The sequence below is a fragment of the Labrus mixtus genome, chromosome 18 (genome assembly GCF_963584025.1).
Source record: "Labrus mixtus chromosome 18, fLabMix1.1, whole genome shotgun sequence".
In the NCBI taxonomy this organism is placed as follows: Eukaryota; Metazoa; Chordata; class Actinopteri; order Labriformes; family Labridae; genus Labrus; species Labrus mixtus.
In genome coordinates this window covers 25937070-25960485 of record NC_083629.1, presented here as the reverse complement: position 1 = coordinate 25960485, position 23416 = coordinate 25937070, and the positions used below count along the sequence as shown (strand labels likewise).

The window sequence follows — 23416 nt, the reverse complement described above, 5'->3', positions numbered from 1 at the left end:
CAGACTGTTTAACAGACTGTTTAACAGACTGTTTAACAGACTGTTTAACAGACTGTTTATTCAGACTGTTTAACAGACTGTTTAACAGACTGTTTGACAGACTGTTTAACAGACTGTTTAACAGACTGTTTAACAGACTGTTTATTCAGACTGTTTGACAGACTGTTTGACAGACTGTTTAACAGACTGTTTATTCAGACTGTTTATTCAGACTGTTTAATCAGACTGTTTATTCAGACTGTTTAACAGACTGTTTAACAGACTGTTTAACAGACTGTTTATTCAGACTGTTTGACAGACTGTTTGACAGACTGTTTATTCAGACTGTTTGACAGACTGTTTGACAGACTGTTTATTCAGACTGTTTGACAGACTGTTTAACAGACTGTTTAACAGACTGTTTATTCAGACTGTTTGACAGACTGTTTGACAGACTGTTTATTCAGACTGTTTGACAGACTGTTTGACAGACTGTTTATTCAGACTGTTTGACAGACTGTTTAACAGACTGTTTATTCAGACTGTTTCACAGACTGTTTGACAGACTGTTTGACAGACTGTTTGACAGACTGTTTATTCAGACTGTTTGACAGACTGTTTAACAGACTGTTTAACAGACTGTTTGACAGACTGTTTGACAGACTGTTTAACAGACTGTTTAACAGACTGTTTATTCAGACTGTTTGACAGACTGTTTGACAGACTGTTAAACAGACTGTTTGACAGACTGTTTGACAGACTGTTTAACAGACTGTTTGACAGACTGTTTAACAGACTGTTTAACAGACTGTTTATTCAGACTGTTTGACAGACTGTTTGACAGACTGTTTGACAGACTGTTTATTCAGACTGTTTATTCAGACTGTTTAACAGACTGTTTAACAGACTGTTAAACAGACTGTTTGACAGACTGTTTGACAGACTGTTTGACAGACTGTTTAACAGACTGTTTGACAGACTGTTTGACAGACTGTTAAACAGACTGTTTGACAGACTGTTTGACAGACTGTTTGACAGACTGTTTGACAGACTGTTTAACAGCTTTACCACTTCATGCTACACACTGTGAGTGTTTTGAAGTGGAAGTGGACATATCGTGTAATTTTCTATTATTGTATTTTTTTATTTAACGGATGTAAATATATTATTACAATATAAATGTATTTTTAATAATTATATTCCTGTTTCCTGTTTTCTTGAGCTGCTGTAATTCAAACATTTAAATCAATAAAGTTTCTCTTTCTCTTTGTTCATGGGTTATGAAGATCGTGTTGACTGACTTTAAAAAGAGATGAAATGTTCCTAATCTTAATGACCCGACAAGAAAGGATGATGTCAACATGTACTGTAAACTATTCTGTAGAAAAATATATAAACACACACATTTAATCCAGCTGACATCTACTCGTTTTACCGGAGAGACACAGACACACAACATTCAGACAAACTGTCAGTCAGATTCTTTTGTGATATATTGTGCAGCCTTAATTACACGTGTTAAATATGTACAGCTGATATGAATGAGATTTAATCATGTTGTGACACTTCAGTTAAACTGATGAAATAAACATATCAAAAATAACGAACAGTCACTTACAGCCAAGTTAGGAAGACAGTTAGAAACATAAAACGTTACCATGAATAAATGTAAGGTTTACTCTGACTCTAGTGTGTTAGCATTATCAGGTGAGACTTACTGTGACCATGTTGAACCGGAAAGATGAAGAGGAGGAGGAGGAGGAGGAGGAGGAGGAAGAGGGATGTTTCACCGGCTTCAGTCCTCGGTTTAGTTTGAACAAAGATTTATATCTTTAAAATAAACACTGTAATATAACTGATAGGATTCATAACCCGGTCGTGTTCACTCGTTTACTAATCCAAGGTTGTCGGTGTCCACACGGTACGCACAGCGGAAGAGGTCGGGCTGCGTTCAGGAAACAAATGTCTCTAAGCGAACAACGAACGGCAGATTTACAACATAAACAGTTGGATCTTGAACGCACCTCGCGTGCTACAAAGATTTCTGTCCGGAGTGACGCACCTGTTATCAATAAGTAGTTCCGCTCTCTACTTACTGTAAATGTACTCTCTCACTTTGCTGCCTTTTCCTTATTCAAACTAATGTAATAAAACAACATGAGAGTCACGGACACGTTTAGTATTTTGTCTCGTTGTGAGAACTTTAAACACGAGCGGTAACTATATGTTTTCAAGCCGGGCGCGCATGCTCAGTACTGCCTTTGTGTGGCTGACTGCAGAGCCGACTTGCTAGACGACACGGAGGTGGCTAGCAGGTTAGCCGCGCAGCTAATCATGGTGAATGTAAAGAAGCGGAAAGGTCGGGTCGTGATTGACTCTGACTCCGAAGACAGCGCCAGCGACGACAATTTAGATCAGGTAGGTGCGCGATTCTCTCAGTTTGTGAAAGCTAACTGCCCGTTTAAGTTGTGAAAACAGGTCGAGGAGATGCTAATGTGTGCTAACTGACTGCGCTGTGTTTGGCCTCGCTCGAACAACACGATAGAGAGCTTTATTTACCTCATATTCAAAGTGCTTAAAGGTAAATAAATAGTTTGTTCAGACTGAGGTGTTTCAGTCAGACTTTCAGACACGAGGAGAAATATTCAGTTTGTATAGTAATCAAAGAATTAGCATCAATTAGCCGAGCTGTGCTAACGTTAAGGTGACTCTCAGCTCATCATGGTGAGTTACATCGGGACTAAACTCCCGCGCTGAGGCTCTGTTAGTGGTTTCGGGTCTTTTAGTGGTTTCGGGTCTGTTAGTGGTTTCGGGTAGTGATGGGCTTCACTGGTGTTGTGTACAGTTTGATGAATGTTTTAGAGATCAGACTCAGGGAACAGGAAGATGTGAGCACCGACTGAAGCTGCAGCAGAAGAACCTTCAGAGTGACGTCATGAGCTGTAGGTCTATTTCTGTGTTGTTGTCAAACAGACTGAGGAGAGTCTGCAGGGCTGCACAGGTCTGATGCATCCATAATAATAATCATCATCATTAACTGGAAGGTTTGTCAATAAAAAGAGGCAGTCTGGGATTTTAAAGAAGTTCTCAAAACAAAGAGTGTGAGCAGTAATTGGTCTCAGCCATGTTTATGCAGACAGTTAATATCCTTATTACAAAGTCAAACAATGTGATCACACATCCATACTTTTCTCATATCGTGCAGGCCTACTGAGCACCAAGGATTGGATCATTTCTTGTTTTTAATTACCAACTTCCAGCACACATGTCAAAATTGCACAAATATGTTGGAAACGTTAATGTTGGCGTTGAAACAGTTTTCGCTCTCTTACACTCGCAGAAGCTTTCAGTTAACATGTAACCGAAGATCTGAACTTTTCTGAAATTTTTGGTACTTTTCGTTGCTGTCGATCATGAAAATAACCGAGGTTTAGGGCTGGGAAATATATGGAGTTTTTCAGATATATCGATATATTGTCAAACAAGATATAGGGTAAGACAACATCGTTAATATGGATATAGTTTATGTTTCATTAAAATAACGTTACAGAGGTGCCAAGTCACCTTTATCTCATCTCACTGATGATGACTGACTGTCTGTCCCTCTTCACCCTGCTCCTCCTCTCTCTCTCTCTTTTATTGTATTTAAGGAACATTTTTATTTTATAATATTACTTTTTAAATTCACAAACAGGTAGTTTATTTTTCATGTGTTTTCACTGTTAATAAAATACATATTGATATATATCGAGTATCTCCATTCAGCTAAACAATATGGAGATATGAGTTTTGGTCCATATTTCCCAGCCCTACTGAGGTTATATCGTTTTAAAACTCATGGTGTTGAAATAGTTGAAAATTCTAATAACAACAGGACCTCCTTTGTCAAGTGAAAGTCATCTTTATTGTCGATTTTTGCGATACATGCTGGAGTGGACATACAGAAAAACCAGGCAGAGAGAGTCTTTGCTGGCATTACTTCAGTATTCTATGTTTTAACACAACTGTTGATGAGTTTAAGGAGCAGATCAAACTGTCTGATCATCATCTGTCACCTCACTCTGCTGAGGAGTTCTGAATTACAACTTTTGATATCTAACCTGTGTGTGAAACTCAGCAGAAGATAATGAGGCCTGGAGTTTCTGCTTCACTGAGAATAGTGATGACAGTAAATCAGTCACAGCATCTTTTGCACTGATGTTGATAAAGTGCATTACAGAAGTTCAGATACATGATGTACGTGTGCAGGATTATTTGATTGGACCCAACTGTCTGCTTCAGTGACAGATCTTGTCCAGATGTTTTCAGGCCCTGTTGAGAATCAGAGTTCTGCATAAAGAGACAAATTGCTGCTCACACCCTCCATCAGGATGTTTTATGATGACCAGTTGAGGCTGGGTTCGTGTTATTATCCCTGTGGGAGAGTGACGGCTGCAAAACAATAAAAATAAAACATATTTACTGCTGACTGCTCGGCGTGTCAGCAACTCTTATATCAGCTAATCAGCTGTGTGCAGGATGATTTCCTGCTATGTGCAAATTACAATTCTGATATTCCTCACCTTGTTTGTAACTTCAGCACAGACATCCCGCCTCTGAATGAGACTTTCCTTCATGTGATTTTGGTTCACTGCAACCAAAGAAACATTTATAGCCAATCTGAGCTATTAGGTTGTTTTTTTTAGATCCCGACCGATAAACCGACCAGCCGATAAAATTGACCGATATTAGCATTCAGTGGATTTCGTACAAGTCGTTTTTTCTTAACCTAATCCCCTCGTTCTCGTTTTCAGGAGCTCTTGTCCTTGGCGAAGAGGAAGAGGGTCGATTCAGGTGAGCAGGAAGAACCTGTGAGCAAACCTGCAGCTTCTACAGACTCTGAGACCTCCGACAGCGACGATGAGGTAAGACTGTTTTCGTGTTTGCTCTCTAAGAAGAGAGACTAACGCTCCCTCACAGCTGAAGCTATTCTAATAATCAAATTGATTTTTATCCGTCTTGTTTAGTGGACGGTGGGTGGAACCAAAGGCAAAAAGAAGGTTAAGCCCGGGAAAGGGTCTGACAAGAAAAACACTACGAAGAAGAAGGTTAATAAAGCGACGGCGTCCGGCAGCTCAGATGGAGACAGCTCAGCGGAGAGTTCAGCTCCGGAGGAGGGTACGTGTGTCCACTGCTCACGAGCAGCCCCGTCATTATATCCTCTGATTAAACTAAAGCTCGGCGTGTTGAGCTGCCTGTGACTCACACAACATGTCGCTGTGAGCTGCAGGTGGAGACGCTAAAAGTAAACAATCGGCCACACAACCGCTCCGTTAACGCTCCGTATATGTGACCACAGCGTTAACCAGTAGAGGTACGAGGTGCTGCTGACATATTTTTTATTTGTACATTTTATTTCATTCAAACAAACAATAAAGTTAAGAGAAACAAACAAACATAAAATCTCAAATTTTGAATAAAAAAAGATACATAGAGAAAGTAAAAATTTCAAATCTGTGATTGAGCGTCTTGACGGTGTTTATGTGACGGCAGCAGCAGCGCCCTCTGTGGCCTGAACATTTTCTACATGCAGGAGACGCAGAGACTCTCAGTTCTTTGACGGTGATATCAGACACACTTTTATTGTGCAGTAGTCATGGAAACAGGAAAAATGGTGGCTTTGGTTTTGCATCAACAGCCATGTGGAAGCACGTCGAGCTTCAGGCCACTCGCTCGTCCTGCAATGTGACTGTAGCGCGTGCACACATTAATCTTGTGATGGTAAACAATATATCCTTTGGCCCGAATGTGTAATGAAAGCTAAGGAACTTGTGGCAGTGGTCGAGACGTCCACTAACGATCCACTTACGTTAAAACAAATATGCTCATGATTTCTGGTTAATCTCGTCGTACAGAAAAGGCAAAGCAGAGGAGCGAGCGGCGTTCTGAAGTGTCAATTACAGGGCGCCGTGTCCTCAGGTGTTTCAGGTCGCTGGGATTAGATGAGTAATGTTCTTATCCTCATCATCCAATTTATATCCCACAGTGTCGGGTCTAAGCCAGGCACTAACATGGGCAAGGAAAACCTGGAGAAAGTCCTGGAAAAACATGGTCCAAATTCAAGTCGGGGGATGAAGTCTGAGAAAAAGTCTTAGTACTCTAAAAGGCTCTACGAGTTTTTGCTGCTTGTTTAAAATTTGACTTTTAAACCATCACAGGCCCTTTTTAATCCCAACCTTCCACTTTAAAAACAGCTCGACGTCTCTTCCTCCTCTGACTTTTGCTCAGCTTTTAAAAGCTCGTCTAACAGCTGCATTTAAATCTTGAGACATAAAGTTGTTTTTGACCGAGAACTTTAACAAGACAGGGTCCCCTTTCTTTTGGACCACCATCCATGGTGAGGCAGAAATAACAATAATGTACTGTCCTGTTGTCAATTAGAAAGATAACGTTTTACAAAAAGAAGTTCAATATTTCTAGATAGTTTCAGCAGGATTGCCCCTGAAATCCTCCTGATCTGGTTGTTCACACATCAGTCAATCTTTATTTGTATTCATAATAAGTGTTATCTCGAGAGGCATATGCTCCTCACAGCGGGAGAATAAATACGAAGAGGCTGGAGGATAAAGTCAGAGAGAAACATTCAGCTGTTTGTGTTCACACATGACGCTCAGAAAGAAAACTTCAGGAGTTTTCTGCAGGTGTAAACGCTTTACAAAAAACATATAAATATACTCTTGTGAAGTTGGCTAAATGACTTCTGTCCCTTTTTGTTTTTATCAGGCGAGGTTTCTGATTCAGAGAGCAACAGTTCGTCCTCCAGCTCCGACTCCGACTCCTCTGAAGACGAGGTGTTCAGGGACGGCTACGACGATGACTTGATGGGAGACGCTGAGGACAGAGCTCGGCTGGAGCAGATGACGGAGAAGGAGAGAGAGCAGGAACTGTTCAACAGAATCGAAAAGAGAGAGGTGCTGAAGAGACGGTGAGTGGGGAAGAGACGGGGACTGAACAAAAATCAGAAACCTCCAATATCAGTGAAACATCAGAAGTGTTCATTATTTCTCAAATGTTTACTCTGCTTGTTTCAACAGTTTTGAAATTAAGAAGAAGCTGAAGACAGCGAAGAAGAAGGAGAAAGAGGAGAAGAAGAAGAAACAGGAGGAAGAGCAAGAAAAGAGGAAGCTGTCCCAGGTTCAAGACACACAAGTGGTGAGTTCAGGGACATTTCCCACAATATTTGACAGATCATATTTTGATAAAATGTGTCATGCAATGCTTCACTGCTAAAGGTGACACAATCATATTGTATTTAATTTCATATAACGTTGATGCTTAGACCCGAGAGCCTGCTGTCAGTGTTGAGATTCTCTTTTTGGAACAGACGCGCTCTCGTCAGATTTTGTGAGAGAGCGTACGTTCTTACTATGTACAACTCTGCGTTCTGTAGGTGATGTCACACAACAAAGAGCGGCGGTCCAAACGGGACGAGAAGCTCGACAAAAAGACTCAGGCCATGGAGGAGCTGAAAGCTGAGCGAGAGAAGAAGAAGAACAAAACAGGTCGGTGTGATGTTTGTTTCTCCTCTGTGATGATTTCTGTTCTCAAAGCTCAAAACGTTTTCCTCTCTGTGGCGAGCAGCTGAACTGTTGGCCAAACGTCAGCCCCTGAAGACGAGCGAGGTGTACTCAGACGATGAAGAGGAGGAGGAGGAAGACGACGACAAGTCATCGGTCAAAAGTGATCGGAGTTCCCGGTCATCGTCTTACGATGAAGACGAGTATGTTTCATTCTGCTCCTCGGACACGTCAGTCACAGAATCTTCTTTTCCTTTTTATTTAAAGAATTTTTTACTCGTTTTTTTCTCTGAACAGAAAAGAAGAAACTCCGCCCAAGTCGCAGCCCGTCTCTCTACCAGACGAGCTCAACAGGATCCGCCTGTCCAGACACAAGCTGGAGCGCTGGTGCCACATGCCCTTCTTCGCTAAGACGGTGACGGGCTGCTTCGTGAGGATAGGCATCGGGAACAACAGCAGTAAACCAGTTTATAGGGTAAGATGAGCTGAGAGGTTCACCTTCATGTTCAGAGTTCAGAGTGTGTTCAAACCATGTTGACAGTGAGACTTAAAGATGAAGTCTGCTTTTCTGTAAAATCTGATGTAGAAGACAGACTTTAATACCTTTTATTATTCATCCATTAACTGGGCTGCGTCCAGTTTACCCAGCATCTAATATACCAGTATTAAATGATTAGAGGGGTTTTTTATGGCGCCATTATCACTTGAAAGCTGTCACAGACACGCTTTGTCATGACCGCAAGTTCAGCCACCACGCCAAGCGGTCACTTCCCTGCACATAGCATGATGGGGGATATCAAGCAGCGTGGACCAGGCTGGTCATAATCATGCATTTGCCCGTATTTAAAGCAAACGGCGGTATACTCAAGAGACAGATTAGATTCAAGACTTTTATTTGTCACATGCTCATACAGATGTGCAGTGAAATGTAAAGACTGTTCCGCAAGGCCATGCAATAAACACTCAAATCACTAATACGCATAAATACAGTAATATTAGCAGAGCAACCCGGACGGCGTCTGGACACGGCCGCGCCATCTTGGTAATTAACACAATAACGCGCCCCTGGACGGTACCTTTTAAGTGCCCCTCTGGAACTCTGCCGCCCACCAACACTACACCGCCCTCTACCACAGAATCAGAGAAGGGTTTGATAGAGAGCGAGATCTAAACTGATTTTTTGCTGACGCACTTACTGCCCTGGGTCCTCTAAAGGTCTCGGTCCCCTGGGCGATTGTCCTAGTGGATAATCCGGCCTTGGGTCTACTGTTCAGTATGAAGCTTGTTGCTGCTTTGATTTAAAGACTTCTCAGTTAAAGACGAGTGAGCAGAGGAGGTGGGCAGAGAGACTCGAGGGCTGTGGGTCTGAACTTCACAACTTTAGCGTAGGCTGAGAGCTCGACTAGTGTACAGGAAGCTAGTAGGATAACAAACTCCACCTGGTGGACACAGCTGGTACTAAAAGAGCTACACACAAAATGATCGTTGATGAACACAATGGAAACTTGGACTTGGACACTTTAAACCTTTTAACCTGAACACAGACTGTGTCCTTTAGGTGTAATGTGTTCTGGATGTTTATGGTACATTTCTTGTCCTCTGTTGTTTTTTTAAAGGTCGCTGAAATCGTGGATGTGGTAGAGACGGCGAAAGTTTACCAGCTTGGGACAACGCGAACAAACAAAGGTTTACAGTTAAGGTTGGTATTCGATTACAGATACTGTGTGTATATCATCAAACATGATGATCAGTCACCATGATCAGACCGCTTCATTAGTTTACAAAGTGTGTGACACTGTGACCGTGTGTCCTCTCAGGCACGGCGGCGACACGCGGGTGTTCAGGCTGGAGTTTGTGTCGAATCAGGAGTTCACAGAAAACGAGTTCATGAAGTGGAAAGAGGCGGTGAGTGTGTTATTAATGCAGTCAGCAGAATCAGTCGTAATTAGTCATCTCACGTCGCAGAATAAAGACATTAATCGTCTCTCTCTGCGTCTTCAGATGTTGGACGCGGCGATGCAAGTACCGACTCTGGACGAAATCACCAAAAAGGAGCAGTCCATCAAAGAAGCTATGAACTACAAGTTCAACGACAAAGACATCGAGGATGTGAGTCTGTTTGTCTGCATGATCTCCCGGGGCGTTGTGCCAAAACCAGCAGAGTAAATCTAAAATGTTGTTTGTCTTCTTTGCTGCAGATTGTTAAAGAGAAGGACAGATTCCGGAAAGCACCGCCCAACTATGCCATGAAGAAGACGCAGCTCCTCAAAGATAAGGTGAGATATGGTGTTGATGATCTCTGCAGCTCAGTGTAAACCCTGATACAGTGTCAGTGTCTGACTCTGTGCACCGACCCTCATCAGTTCATATTTGCTCTAACTCTCCTCCTCTTTGTTCGTCCTGACTGAAGGCCATGGCAGAAGAGAGCGGAGACGGTGACAAAGTGAAAGTGATCCAGGATGAGCTGAACGAGCTCGAGGAAAGAGCGGAAGCGCTCGACAGACAGAGGACCAAAAGCATCTCTGCCATCAGGTCTGTCCCCTTTAAATCTAAATACTGGGAAACATCTCAGCGCTCATTCTCTTAAAGGTCACATATCCTCCTCTTCTTCTTCAGTGTAAATAAGTGTCAGAGCTCCTCTTCAACATGTGTGTGAAGTTTCTTGTTCTAAATCCACTCTGATCCTGTATTTGATCATGTCTATAAACCCCTCTATTTCAGCCCTGCTCAGAACAGGCTGTTTCTGTGTCTGTACCTTTAAATATGTAAATGAGCTGTGTCTGACCACGCCCCCTCTCTGGAAGGGCTCAGGCTTTCTCGCTCCATGTCCTATTGTTTACGGTGAGAAGGCAGACTCAGAGGGCAGAACAAACACCTAGCTGTGGGAGTGTCACCCACCTGGGGGAGGGGCTACTGCCCTTTGTGATGTCATGAAGGGAAAATCTCCAAACGGCCTGTTTGAGCACACATTTTCTGAAAAGTGGAGCAGGCAGAAGACGGAGAGGATGGACTTTTCTCATCATTGGGGGGTTTGTAGACGGACTAGAGACACATGTTAGTGTTAGAGGAACATGGGGAAGAGGATTTTATAATATGTGACCTTTAAATAAAACAGATCGAGCAACAAACACAGTTATTGAGGAAAACTCTTAATCTTTCTTTTATTTCCTGAAAACATGGTCACAGTTGCCACGAAGTAAATTTTATATATTATGACGAGGTGCACAAAGTCTCTCACATTCAAACAGCACATAAAGAGCATGTTAACATAACTCATAGCTTGTTTATTTACAGACGTTAATGTTGTGACTGTGATTTTATGTCTCTGACTCTTCAACTCTGTTTCTCATTCAGCTACATCAATCAGAGAAACAGGAGCTGGAACATCGTTGAATCAGAGAAAGCTCTCGTGGTGAGTGTGACTAATGGTTATTAATGTAAAGGTTTGGATTTTAAACAATAATGACCAATTTAAAGTAAACGTCATGATTACTTCACCGATGTTGTGTGCACATTGTGATGTCAGAAAAACTGAGAAAAGTGAGTGGAGAGAAGCAGACACATCCCTGATATAAGTCAATAATGTGTTGTGCTGACATGACGTCCATTTCTATAGTCTATGTATATCTGTGTTTGATGTCCTTGCTGCTAGTTCGGCAGCACTTTGGTACCTAAAGGAGCAGTATGTAACTCTGACACCTAGTGTTTAAAATGGGTACTGCAGCCTGTGGTTTGTTTGTCCTGAAGTATTGTAAGCACCTGAAGGCTCCATCACTTTGTTCTGTCATCATTAAAATGTGTTTTATAAATAATCTCTTCTGTTGCTTGTATGATAACGTCTTCTTTAAACACCTGACCCTCACCCGGTGGTCAGAGCTGTGTCACAGCACTGTTTTTACTCGTTTTGTTTCCTGCAGGCCGAAGGACAAAACGCTAAAAACCAGCAGATGGATCCTTTCACACGAAGACAGTGCAAGCCCACCATGGTGTCCAACGTAAGACGTATTTAATTATCTCATGTCACGTTCTGAGAAGAGAAATAAACACAGCTGAGGACTAAACTTTAAACCTGATTTTATTCCTGGTTCTGCAGGCCCGGGACCCGTCAGTCCACGCAGCTATTCTGGCTCACCTGAACCAGAAGTACGGCTCTGGATCAGCAGGGGATCCTGCGAGCGCAGATAATAACAAACTGGTAAGAAGAGACACACCTGTGTGTTCCCGTCTGTCAGCACCTGTATCCAATCAGACGTTTTTGATTTGATTCATCTGAACTCTTTTTCTTGTATTTTTTATATTCCAGGGTCAAGCAGACTTTAAAGACAAAGACGTCCCTAAGCCAACAACTGACCTCTCAGAGGACTTGTTTAAAGTTCACGACTTTGACGTTAAGATCGACCTTCAGGTCCCCAACGCAGGTGAGACCGCGTTTCTGATCCATGATTCTGAAGGTTGTCTGAATTTTCAGTACCGAGATAATTCTCTATACAACGTGTAATTCTGCAATTCTTAGTACTTTAAAACAAGAAATTACCCCGAGCAATAGAAACAGATATCGAGATGGTTTGATTTTTACTCGCATCTTATCAAACTTTTAAATTCTGCTGTCATGACAACCTGTCCTGGATGTATATTAAAATGAGCTTTGATGCTAATCGAGTCGTTAGCTCAGTGTCTTGACATTCGTTTTTGGCTTCTCTTCCTCAGAGGCAAAGTCTCTGTCCGTGAGCTCCAACGCGCTGCCGGTGAAGGACGGCGCCCCCCGCAGGTCACTCAACCTGGAAGACTACAAGAAGAGGAGGGGGCTGATCTGATGTGGTCCCTCTTCCAGACCAGCACATCGCATGTGTAACCGGCTGCGTGAGAGAGAGAGAGAGAGAGTGAGTGTGTGTGTGTGTGTGTGAGAGAGAGAGAGAGAGAGTGAGTGTGTGTGTGTGTGTGTGAGAGAGAGAGAGTGAGTGTGTGTGTGTGTGAGAGAGAGAGAGTGAGTGTGTGTGTGTGTGAGAGAGAGAGAGTGAGTGTGTGTCTGTGTGTGTGTGTGTGAGAGAGAGAGAGAGAGAGAGAGTGAGTGTGTGTGTGTGTGTGTGTGAGAGAGAGAGAGAGAGAGAGAGTGAGTGTGTGTGTGTGTGAGAGAGAGAGAGTGTGTGTGTGTGTGAGAGAGAGAGAGTGTGTGTCTGTGTGTGTGTGTGTGTGTGTGAGAGAGAGTGTGTGTGAGACAGAGAGAGTGTGTGTGTGTGTGTGTGTGTGAGAGAGAGAGTGTGTGTGAGACAGAGAGAGTGTGTGTGTGTGTGCGGTTGTGTGGTCAGCTGAGTGAGAGTGCGAGTGTGTGTGCGGTTGAGAGAGCGATTGGGCGCGTGTGTTTTGAATGTTCATACAACGGACTGTTTATCTGAACACAGAGGAAATACTGATGGAGCTAAAGGATCTCAGAGGAAGCTTGTCCAGATTTTTGTTTTTGTTTTTGTTTATTTGCATCGTCACACACACACACACACACACACACACACACACACACACACACACACACACTCGTATATTTCGGGTTGTGTCTCTTTTTTATGTATTTAACTTCTTTACCCGCAATTTTGGATCTTCTGGACTCCACTCCTCTCGTCTCTTTTTTTGTTTTACTCTGAAAGGACGCAGCGCTTGTGGATTGTGAGCGTGACCGAGGACGATCTCTCTTAGAAGACTTTAGATTGTTGAGACGTTTTGGAACGACTGGCCGTGGATATCTAACGGAGGTTACCAGCGTGTTCTTACATAAATTACTGTTGTAAATCTTGTCCTCCTAAATCTGCCCCTACGGCTTGACTTTTAACAGCCTTGTTCTTTTTTTTTTTTTTCTTTTTTTTTCTTCTAAATTGAGTTCACCATCATCTCAAACGTGGCGCCGGCCCTCCGTGACAAATGTGAAAAAGTTCAGCACATGCGGAAAAAGACATTTGTCTCTTTTTAAGTCTTTGAAACGACCCCGATTTAAGAGGAACCCTTTTCTATGGCTGGTTATACAAGTGTTCTGTTTATCTCCTGGTCGGTTGTTCTTGGGGGAAACTCTCCCCGGCGCTCGACTTCTGGAGCAGATTCTAAGTGTTATCGATTGTGTCCATAGTCAGTTCCTGTATTGATGTGGCATGCCATGTAAATATGCATTTTGGAGTGAGTGCAGAAAAAATAAAGAGGCACTGTTTCATAAGTTCTCCGTCAGTTTGTGTCGTCTGTAGTGAGTCATCAGTTGGAGGTTATTTTAAATGTTCGAAAAGGGATGTACAAATGTTCATTTAGTTCTCACTGCAAGAGCGACAAATTGCTAAGAATGATAGGAAGCTCTCAATTAGACATTTGTACAGGAAATGTAGGGAGGAGAGGGGGGGGGGGGGTGACCTGCAGCAAAGGGCCAAAGTCGGAGTCACACCCACTGCCGCTATAGCCTCTGAACATGGGGTGCATGACACAACCTCTAGGCTATCTGATGCTCCAACAACATTTATATTTTAAAAGTTTAGATGTTTGAAATGAGCTAAACATAGAATACAAGCTAATTCAAGCTACTTTTTCAATGTGTGCAGCGCCCTCGCTCTGACATCACTCTGTCAGTGCATGTCCATTGGTTCCTGTTTGTGAATGTAAGGATATCTTTAATGCATAACATATTAGCAATAAATAATGCTAATATGCGTTAATAAAACAAAAACAAAAACAAGAGCAAACTAAAAATAAAAAGGGGGAAATGTTTTTTTTTTCTAGTGAGGTGTTTTGAAAACCAAAATAAAAATAAATTTCCATCCAGTAAAACCTTCTGATTAATGTTCCTGCTCAGATTAAATAAATAATAAGAGTGTTAGTGTTAGGTAAATATTACCTGTACTGTACACGCAGGTAAGAGGTGGATGATGTGAATCTTAACGCTCATTGGTTAATTTTTGATCAGGCGTTTCCGCAGTCGCTCTGTTTGGGGTCCTGACTCGCTGCGCTTCCTGGTCCACGTATTGAGAAGCTGCTAACATCCTCCTGTGGACAGATAATGACAGCTGACTGTGTTTATCTCATAAACAGTTTTCATCTTTCATGTCCGGCAGTGAACCCCCGGCGGTAGCCCGGTGACCGGAGACGTTTTCACACCGTGACGTCATTTAAAACGGTAAGTTAGCGGCTTCTCTGTACGAGCCAGCAGCTAGCCTGTTAGCTTTAGCAGTGATGGAGTCGATCTGTGTTTACATTAGTTTAATGATAACGTAAACACAGCTGATGTCAGCTATTGTTAAATCACCTGTAAGTCCAGGTATTTACATATTAATTCATTATGTGTCGTGTGAGAAACAAACAAACCAGCCCTGACTCTGTTTAGTTATTTAGCTTAGCATGCTAACTGTACAGAGAGTTCAGCCCCCAGTTTGTTCTCTCAGGCTAACAACGAATATAAGACTCTAAAACTAAGAGTTATGGTCTTATGTGTCCATAACAATGACTCAGTGGATTATTAAAACAGTTGGGGATATTTTAGAGCTGCTCTTTAACTCTTTAACTGCTAAGAAGCTCAAATCTGTCAACACTCTCTTCTTCTAACATGAAACAGTCTCCGTGTGTTTTAGTGAATTTCAGAATCAGAATCAGTTTTTTTTATTGCCAATTACAATTAAAAATGCAATTTAACCCATATACACAACATGTACACAGGTGAACTGGAGCAGCTGTGCAGGTGCATCATGACTTACAGTATAAATGATTTACAGTATAAACTGCAGCAGTTTGCCCTGAGTTTGGTCTCTCAGGCTGAACGATCATAAGACTCCTAATTTAAGATTTATGGTCCTATGTATTCCTATTTCCTTCCTATGACTGGCAAGGCAAGTTTATTTGTAAAGCACATTTAAAAAATAAGGCAATTCAAAGTACTTCACACAAAACATCAAAACATCAAAACAAAGTGAAGAAACATGAGAATAATATGAAATGTGCGATAACATTGTGTAATATTTGCTATAAAGCACAATGTCTACGCCTGCCTGCTGTTCTTCTCTTTTTTTCTCCACTAAATTGGCATTAATTAATCTGAGAGACGCTGACGGTTAGCTTTAGATGACCTCATGAACATTAAACACACGTCTCCAGACAACAAGTCAAATGTAAACGTGCAGACTGAGAAGCTGATCGACGACACTGAAGGTGTTTTTATTTTGTTGATCATTGGCTCTTCAATCTGTTAGGAACTTCAGATGTGTAAAAGCATCACTGAGTATACAGTTTACATGACTGACAGCACAGCAAAAAAACAAAACCACAGACACACACACACACACACACACACACACACACACACACACACAGACACACACAGACACACACACACACACACACACACACACAGAGACACACACACACACACACACACACACACACACACACACACACACACACACACACACACACAGAGACAGAGACACACACAGACACACACACACACACACACACACACACAGAGACACACACACACACACACACACACACACACAGAGACAGAGACACACACAGACACACACACACACACACACACACACACAGAGACACACACACACAGACACAGAGACACACACAGAGACAGAGACACACACAGACACACACACACAGACACACACACACACACACACAGAGACACACACAGAGACACACACACACACACACACACACACAGACACACACACACACACACACAGAGACACACACAGAGACAGAGACACACACACACACACACACACACACACACACAGAGACAGACACAGAGACAGAGACACACACACACACACACACACACACACACAGAGACACAGACAGAGACACACACACACACACACACACACACACACAGAGACAGACACACACACAGAGACAAACACACACACACACACACACACAGAGACAAACACACACACACACACACACACAGAGACAAACACACACACACACACACACACACACACACACACACACACACACACACACACACACACACACACACACACACACACACACACATTCAACATCTAAAGCTCAATCCAAAGTGCTGTGTGAGTAAAGCTAACAAAGCACAAGTTAAATAAATCAATCTTTCTCACTGATTTTGTCTCTCTGCCTTCAGGATACAAAATGTCTTGGTTTACTGATCTGGCCGGGAAAGCTGAAGACTTCCTGAATAAAGTGGACCAGGGAGCCGCCACAGCCCTGACCAAGAACCAGGAGAGGTCATCCTCCTTCTCTTCGTCTTATGGAGAAGAATCAGTCGTCACAGCTGAGTACAACACCGCAGGGTACAAGACGGACGTGGCTGCCACGCATCACACCTACACATCCTCTCACGACGCCCCCAGCTTCATCTCCTCAGCAGCCGGAAACATCAAGAGATCCAGTGCGACCCTGCTGTCTGGTACCGCCAACGTGAGCGGCGGCCCGTCTGGTTCTGGTAGCGCCGCGCCTAACGCTTCCAAGGGCTCGTCCGGCTTCGTGAGGCCCAAAAAGAGCGAGCAGGACGAAGTGGACGACGACATGCTGTTTGACTTCCTGAACAGCTCGGACCCCCCCGTCAGCAGCAGGAGGGATTCAAGAAGAGAACTTGTGAAAGCGGCAGGTCCGTTCACCGAGGCCCAAGACCTGACGCCGCCTCTTTCCACCACTCCTCACCCCGTCCCCTCCGCGCCGTCGACGCCCCCCTCCACCAGGGGCGTGTCCAGGACCTCCAGTATGAGCTCGCTGTCTGCTCACAGCGTCAAAACATCAGAGGAGAGCTCGGCTAAAGAGCAGAGCCAAGGTAGGATTAATACCAAACCTGGAAGGTTAAAGATGAACGTGTGTCAGCCCGCGGCTTTCATCAGCGCTTTCAGACAAATGTGGGTGTGACCCGTTTATAAACAGTCCTACCCAGGTGATAAACTGGTATAAGGGTAATCATTTAAAGAAGGAGCATCAACACAATCTAAATGAACTTAGTGGAGAACATCCTCCACTTACTGGGTTTAAGAAGTATTTGATTCATTAGGATGACTGTCTCTGTTTGGATTTCACAGTAATATGTTTAGAGTTCAGTATCTTAGTCTAGACTTGGGTTTGGAACTGGAGGGTCGCTGGTTCAATTCCACATTTTTTCATGTGCTTTGTATGTAGATATTTAAAGTCAGAGCATTAAAGTCTTTATTTGTGATTTTTCACACTTAAATATATAAATCAAGTATCTCCTCTGAAAATAACTCTGTGAGTCATGACTGTCTACAATGGGTGTAACACCCGAGTCCCACTGTTTGTGATGTTTTCAGAGTTTTCAGAGTCCTATCTTCACTTTGTTTACATCGTCCGGACGGCCGGCTGACTCCTCCCCTCGTGTATAAAAGTTGTTTAATTGAGGGACTAGAGAAAAGAAGAATAACATACTGTACTCACTGCTTAACTGTGTTTCTAGATCACGCTCATTTCAGGTAAATTTACATGCAGTGTGAAGATACGAGCAGAATAAAGATCGCTAGCATTAGCATGCTAACACAACAATGCAGCGCGAGTTGTTTTGGTTTCATGCTGGTGCTCAAGGGCGACATCTGCTGGATCAAAACATCACATATAAAGACTTTAAGAAGTATTTGATTCATTAGGATGACTGTCTCTGTTTGGATTTCACAGCAATATGTTTAGAGTTCAGTATCTTAGTCTAGACTTGGGTTTGGAACTGGAGGGTCGCTGGTTCAATTCCACATTTTTTCATGTGCTTTGAATGTAGATATTTAAAGTCTTAAAGCCTTAAGGGCGGCCATGTTTTTGTTTCCTCATTTCTATAAATTGTGATTTCAGATTCTTTCAGGCTTTGAATGTCTGAATGATATATCTGTGTTCTTCATTTAACCCCCACATGGTCACCACAGAGACACCTGAGGGGTCAGACTCGGGGTTTGCTCTCCCTCAGGAGTCCAGCAGACAGGAGCCTCCTCCTCCTTCTCCTCCTCCTCCTCCTCCTCCCACAGAGGAGCCACAGAGTCAGATCCTGTCCAGTCTGCGTCTGGAGAACCAGCTGCTGCGTAGTGAGGTGGCGTCCCTCAACCAGGAGATGGCGTCGGTCATCCAGAGAGCAAAATCCTTACAAGACGGTAAGAGAGGAGAGAACACACAGAAACAGTCCTGACCTGTATCTCTGCACCTCTGCTTCAGTTTTTATCTGTTTCCATTCACTCCTGTAGAACTGAACCAGACCCGCCTGCGTGCAGACCGGTGGAACTCGGAGCAGGCTCAGACGGACCGGATGCTGCGTGAACTTCGCTCACATGTTGATGACCTCACGGAAACCCTCTCTGCCAAAGACGGTCAACTCGCAGTCCTGAAAATCCGACTGGATGAAGCCGATCAGCTGCTGAAGTCTCGCAGTGCTGCGTTAGACGAGGCACAGAAGGAAAAGTCGAGGTGAGAACATTTACCACAGGAGGCTTTTTTTAGACAGTTCAGAGTTTCCCACAGAATGACGCTTTAGTTTAATCCTCAACTTGAATCATTAGAAGTTTAACGATGTGCATCAAATGTGAGGAACTCATCTCACTTATATTTAGCATGTATCAGTGAATTTTCTAACCTTTTATTTATTCTCGAAAAGACACTGAGGTTTCCCTCCTTTCCAATGCCGTCGAGATTACAAGCAAAAACACATCAAACACTCAGAAAACCACTGAGATCATTTAAAACAGTTTCAATTTGAAACAAAGTTGTTCGAAATCAAATTCCTAAACTCTGGAAGAGAGGGAAGAACTCTGATCCTTAGAGTTTGCTGGAGGGCGTTCCACGATGTTCAATGTTGAGTGTTTGAGCCTGAGTGTCGTCTATGTGTGAGACACACTGTGATGTTTTCTTTTAGGATCATGCAGGACCACACAGAAGGGAGCAGCATGCACAACCAGACTATAGAAACCATCCAGGAGAGGCTGCGAGACGCTGAGCTGGCTCTCAGGAGGGAACAGGACAACTACCGGCAGATGCAGGTGAACACGGCGACCATTCTTCTTCCTTCATATTCAGCTCTGTTAGATCTCGACAGAATGATTAGACGTCCTAATCCTCTGTTCTTGTGCAGAGTGAGTACGCTGGCCGTCTGTCCAAAGTGGAGGCTGAGAGGCAGACCCTGGCAGAGACGGTGACGGCAGCAGAGCGACGAGCTGCGGAGGAGAAGCTCCGGGTCGACGAGGTCCAGCAGCAGCTGAAGAGTTCCAAAGCTTCAGCCGAGAGCGCCAAACAGGAGCTACAGGACTACAAGCACAAAGCTTCACGCATCCTGCAGGTAAGACTTTCTGTCCTTTTTGAATGGAGTTACTTTCTGCTGCTTGTTTTCAGAGGCTTTACCTGCTCTCTGTGTTTGAACGGTTTTCTAGTCCAAAGAGAAGTTGATCAGCAGTCTGAAGGAGGGATCTGGTCTGGAGACCCTGGAGGGCAGTGGGTCCATGACTCTGGAGCTGGAGGATCTGCGTCACGATAAGGAGCTGCAGAGGGAGGAGATCCAGAAACTACAGGGGCAGGTGCACACGCTGCGGACTGAAATCCAGGTGAGATGATGTGAAAGGTCGAAAGTCTCGACAGAGTAGGAGTGAATACAAACCTCAAACTGTTTCTGTTTCCTGTTTGATAAATGTGACGGGGAGGGTTGTTCTTCATTCCTCCTGCAAGATACAGAAGTTTGATTTGAGTGCCTAACTTTTTATTGTAAACGTCGGCAGCTCAGATATCGGTTCAGCTGTAAACATGTGTTTCTCCTCTGACAGGATTTGGAGAATCAGGCTCTAACGGAGGCGGAGACGTGGCGGGAGCAGCAGGTGCAGCTAGAGGAGCAACAGGCTGCACATAGCCGAGCTAAGCAGGAGGTGGAGGCTGAGGTCGAGCGCTACAAACAGGTAAGATGGAGGGAGGATACTCAGTGAGCACTGACGTGATTCAATGTTCTAATTAGATTTATTTTAAAGGTGACATCTGGTTGGTCTGTCAAAGACCTTTTTTTCAAACGGATTACTGACTTTTAAAAAAACGTCTTATCAACAAAAAGTTTATGAAACCATCACAGATATATTTCTTTAATAAAACCTTCATCAACATATCTGAGTAAAGCCTTGTATTCTGTGGATTATTGTTCTTGCATCTTAGGAGCTGCAGTACCTGGAGGAGGAGAACCATCGAGCAAAAACCACCCTGCAGAGCAGAGTCAAGGACCGAGAAGACGAAATCCAGAAACTGAGGAACCAGGTCAGTCCCTTTTAACTGCACGGTGTGTTGGAGTCAGAGCCAACATCGCTCTCTGCCAGGGAGACGTAAAGTTTAATGTAAATATCTAATCTTGCAGTTGACCAACAAGACTCTGAGCAACAGCCAAGCGGAGCTGGAGAATCGCCTCCACCAGCTGACGGAGACTCTGATCCAGAAGCAGACCATGCTGGAGGCTCTGGGCACAGAGAAGAGCTCTTTGGTCTTCCAGCTGGAGCGTCTGGAGCAGCAGCTGAAGAACGCTCAGAGCGGACAGAGCGGAGGGCCGGCCATCAACATGAGCGGTCTGGAGGGACCAGGTACGAGCGTTTATCAGGAGAGAGAGAGAAACCATGTGTGTAATATTCTAACCACAGGTCGATGATATGGTTGAAGCTGGGCAGACGTAGAACAAGCTCACGTCGATTTTTAACTAATCACACGACTGATTCTGAAGTTGGGACAAATTTCAGCCCGATCCACGACTACACACACTCACACAGTGAGAGCAGAGCCATGTGTTGATTCAACGACTACACACACTCACACAGTGAGAGCAGAGCCATGTGTTGATTCAACGACTACACACACTCACACAGTGAGAGCAGAGCCATGTGTTGATTCAACGACTACACACACTCACACAGTGAGAGCAGAGCCATGTGTTGATTCCACGACTACACACACTCACACAGTGAGAGCAGAGCCATGTGTTGATTCCACGACTACACACACTCACACAGTGAGAGCAGAGCCATGTGTTGATTCAACGACTACACACACTCACACAGTGAGAGCAGAGCCATGTGTTGATTCAACGACTACACACACTCACACAGTGAGAGCAGAGCCATGTGTTGATTCCACGACTACACACACTCACACAGTGAGAGCAGAGCCATGTGTTGATTCCACGACTACACACACTCACACAGTGAGAGCAGAGCCATGTGTTGATTCAACGACTACACACACTCACACAGTGAGAGCAGAGCCATGTGTTGATTCAACGACTACACACACTCACACAGTGAGAGCAGAGCCATGTGTTGATTCAACGACTACACACACTCACACAGTGAGAGCAGAGCCATGTGTTGATTCAACGACTACACACACTCACACAGTGAGAGCAGAGCCATGTGTTGATTCAACGACTACACACACTCACACAGTGAGAGCAGAGCCATGTGTTGATTCAACGACTACACACACTCACACAGTGAGAGCAGAGCCATGTGTTGATTCAACGACTACAGGGCTTTTTTTCCTGATTGAGCCAGGGCAAGCCGTCAAACATTGTCTGATATCGCCATGGTAACAGCAGGCATGCCTGGTTGATGTGTCTTACACGTCCGTTCACCGAAGATCTGAACTAGAGAAACGTTGGCAGGAAATATCTGCAGACCTCCAGCTGACAGGGAAGATTAGTGATTTAGCTAAAAGTTGGCTTGCTCTGTCGGCGGGGAAACTTGAAGGAAACTTTATTGACAATTGTAAATGCTGCGCCCTGATTGAACTCGTACTGTGAGAGCACATCAGCTCACCCCGACTTCACGGGAAACATTTAGAACAGGCCTGCCAGGAAAAAATTCTGTATAAAGTCGGTGAAAAATCTGTCTGTTTGCGTTCACACATGCATCCTCAGCGTGTAAACTTCAGGATCCTCGTTCACCAATAACGTTTGTTATATTCCAGGGGCAAGACAAAGAAACACACCGATCCTGTTCAGCGATCAGGACAGTCCGGGAGTTTACGGACAAGTACGAAAGGCAGCCAGCACCATTGATCGTTTCAGGTACCTTTGACCTCACTGATACTGTTCTCTGTAATCACACTGTTTCCCTGTGTGGGACATGAGCCGTGGTTTTTAATGGGACTTTTTATCATTTCAGCATCCGACTCGGTATCTTCTTGAGACGCTACCCTGCAGCCAGAGTTTTTGTTATCCTGTACATGGTGAGGATTTAAAGAACTGTCATTCTGTGCTTTGTGTGCGAGTACTTTTTATTTTGACATTAAAAGACATTTCAGAGCATAAAGAAAAAAAACTAAAACAGAAGGAAGAAAAAAAAAAACAGCAAACTTTTGACGTTGACTTCTCTTGTGTTTAACTTTGACTTTGTGCTCTCTCTTAGTCTTTGTAGTGTTTCCAATAGTCTGGGTTTCTTGTTTCTGCACATTTGTTCCCAACCAGCTGAAGGTTTCTAGCTTGAGACGTCTTCTTCAGATGCTAATCACGTGTGTTAATGTGTGTGTGATTACTGGATGATCAAAGAAATGAAAACTTGTTTTTCCAGGCGATCCTGCACCTGTGGGTGATGATCGTCCTCCTGACGTACACACCAGAGATGCATCACGGTCATCCTGATGGCAGATAGAAGTCGTGGTTTCCTGGATTGTGTGATTGTTCCTCCTGCTCTCGGTGGACGAGCTGCTGGCTCCTGACTCTCCCTGTTTTGCACAGAAATTCTAAGAATTCAAGTCATTTCCTCTGATTTATTCTTTATTATTTCCAACCGAAGATGAATAAACGACAGCTGTCCACACTGACAGGGTTTAAAGTAATTACAGAGTGATATATATATATTGTACTGGTGGTCTGTTGGAAGGACTTGAACTCAAACTCTCTC

The 23416-nt window shown here is 43.7% G+C and overlaps 2 protein-coding genes across 2 annotated transcripts in view; both read left to right on the top strand.

Annotated features, from left to right (window-relative positions):
• Positions 1–2093: 2093 nt before the first annotated feature.
• On the top strand, positions 2094–12519 carry rtf1 (RTF1 homolog, Paf1/RNA polymerase II complex component). The gene is made up of 18 exons (XM_061063633.1): positions 2094–2397; positions 4773–4883; positions 4986–5136; positions 6742–6943; positions 7053–7170; positions 7409–7520; positions 7600–7738; positions 7833–8010; positions 9152–9234; positions 9353–9440; positions 9537–9644; positions 9734–9811; positions 9946–10067; positions 10890–10947; positions 11453–11530; positions 11629–11730; positions 11839–11953; positions 12243–12519. Exons 1-18 carry the CDS (start codon positions 2314–2316, stop codon positions 12347–12349), a joined length of 2034 nt encoding a protein of 677 aa, XP_060919616.1. The 5' UTR covers positions 2094–2313; the 3' UTR covers positions 12350–12519.
• A 1924-nt stretch (positions 12520–14443) lies between these two features.
• Positions 14444–23416, top strand: part of golga5 (golgin A5) — a 9078-nt gene continuing 105 nt past the window's right edge. The window contains exons 1-13 of the mRNA XM_061063630.1: positions 14444–14676; positions 16672–17337; positions 18437–18658; positions 18749–18968; positions 19414–19537; positions 19630–19833; positions 19925–20095; positions 20312–20440; positions 20688–20786; positions 20884–21103; positions 22482–22581; positions 22679–22742; positions 23084–23416. The exon at positions 23084–23416 is cut by the window's right edge and continues 105 nt beyond it. Of these exons, the coding sequence (XP_060919613.1) occupies positions 16680–17337; positions 18437–18658; positions 18749–18968; positions 19414–19537; positions 19630–19833; positions 19925–20095; positions 20312–20440; positions 20688–20786; positions 20884–21103; positions 22482–22581; positions 22679–22742; positions 23084–23164 (2292 nt within the window). The 5' untranslated portion in view covers positions 14444–14676; positions 16672–16679 and the 3' untranslated portion in view covers positions 23165–23416. The remainder of the gene's footprint in view (positions 14677–16671; positions 17338–18436; positions 18659–18748; positions 18969–19413; positions 19538–19629; positions 19834–19924; positions 20096–20311; positions 20441–20687; positions 20787–20883; positions 21104–22481; positions 22582–22678; positions 22743–23083) is intronic.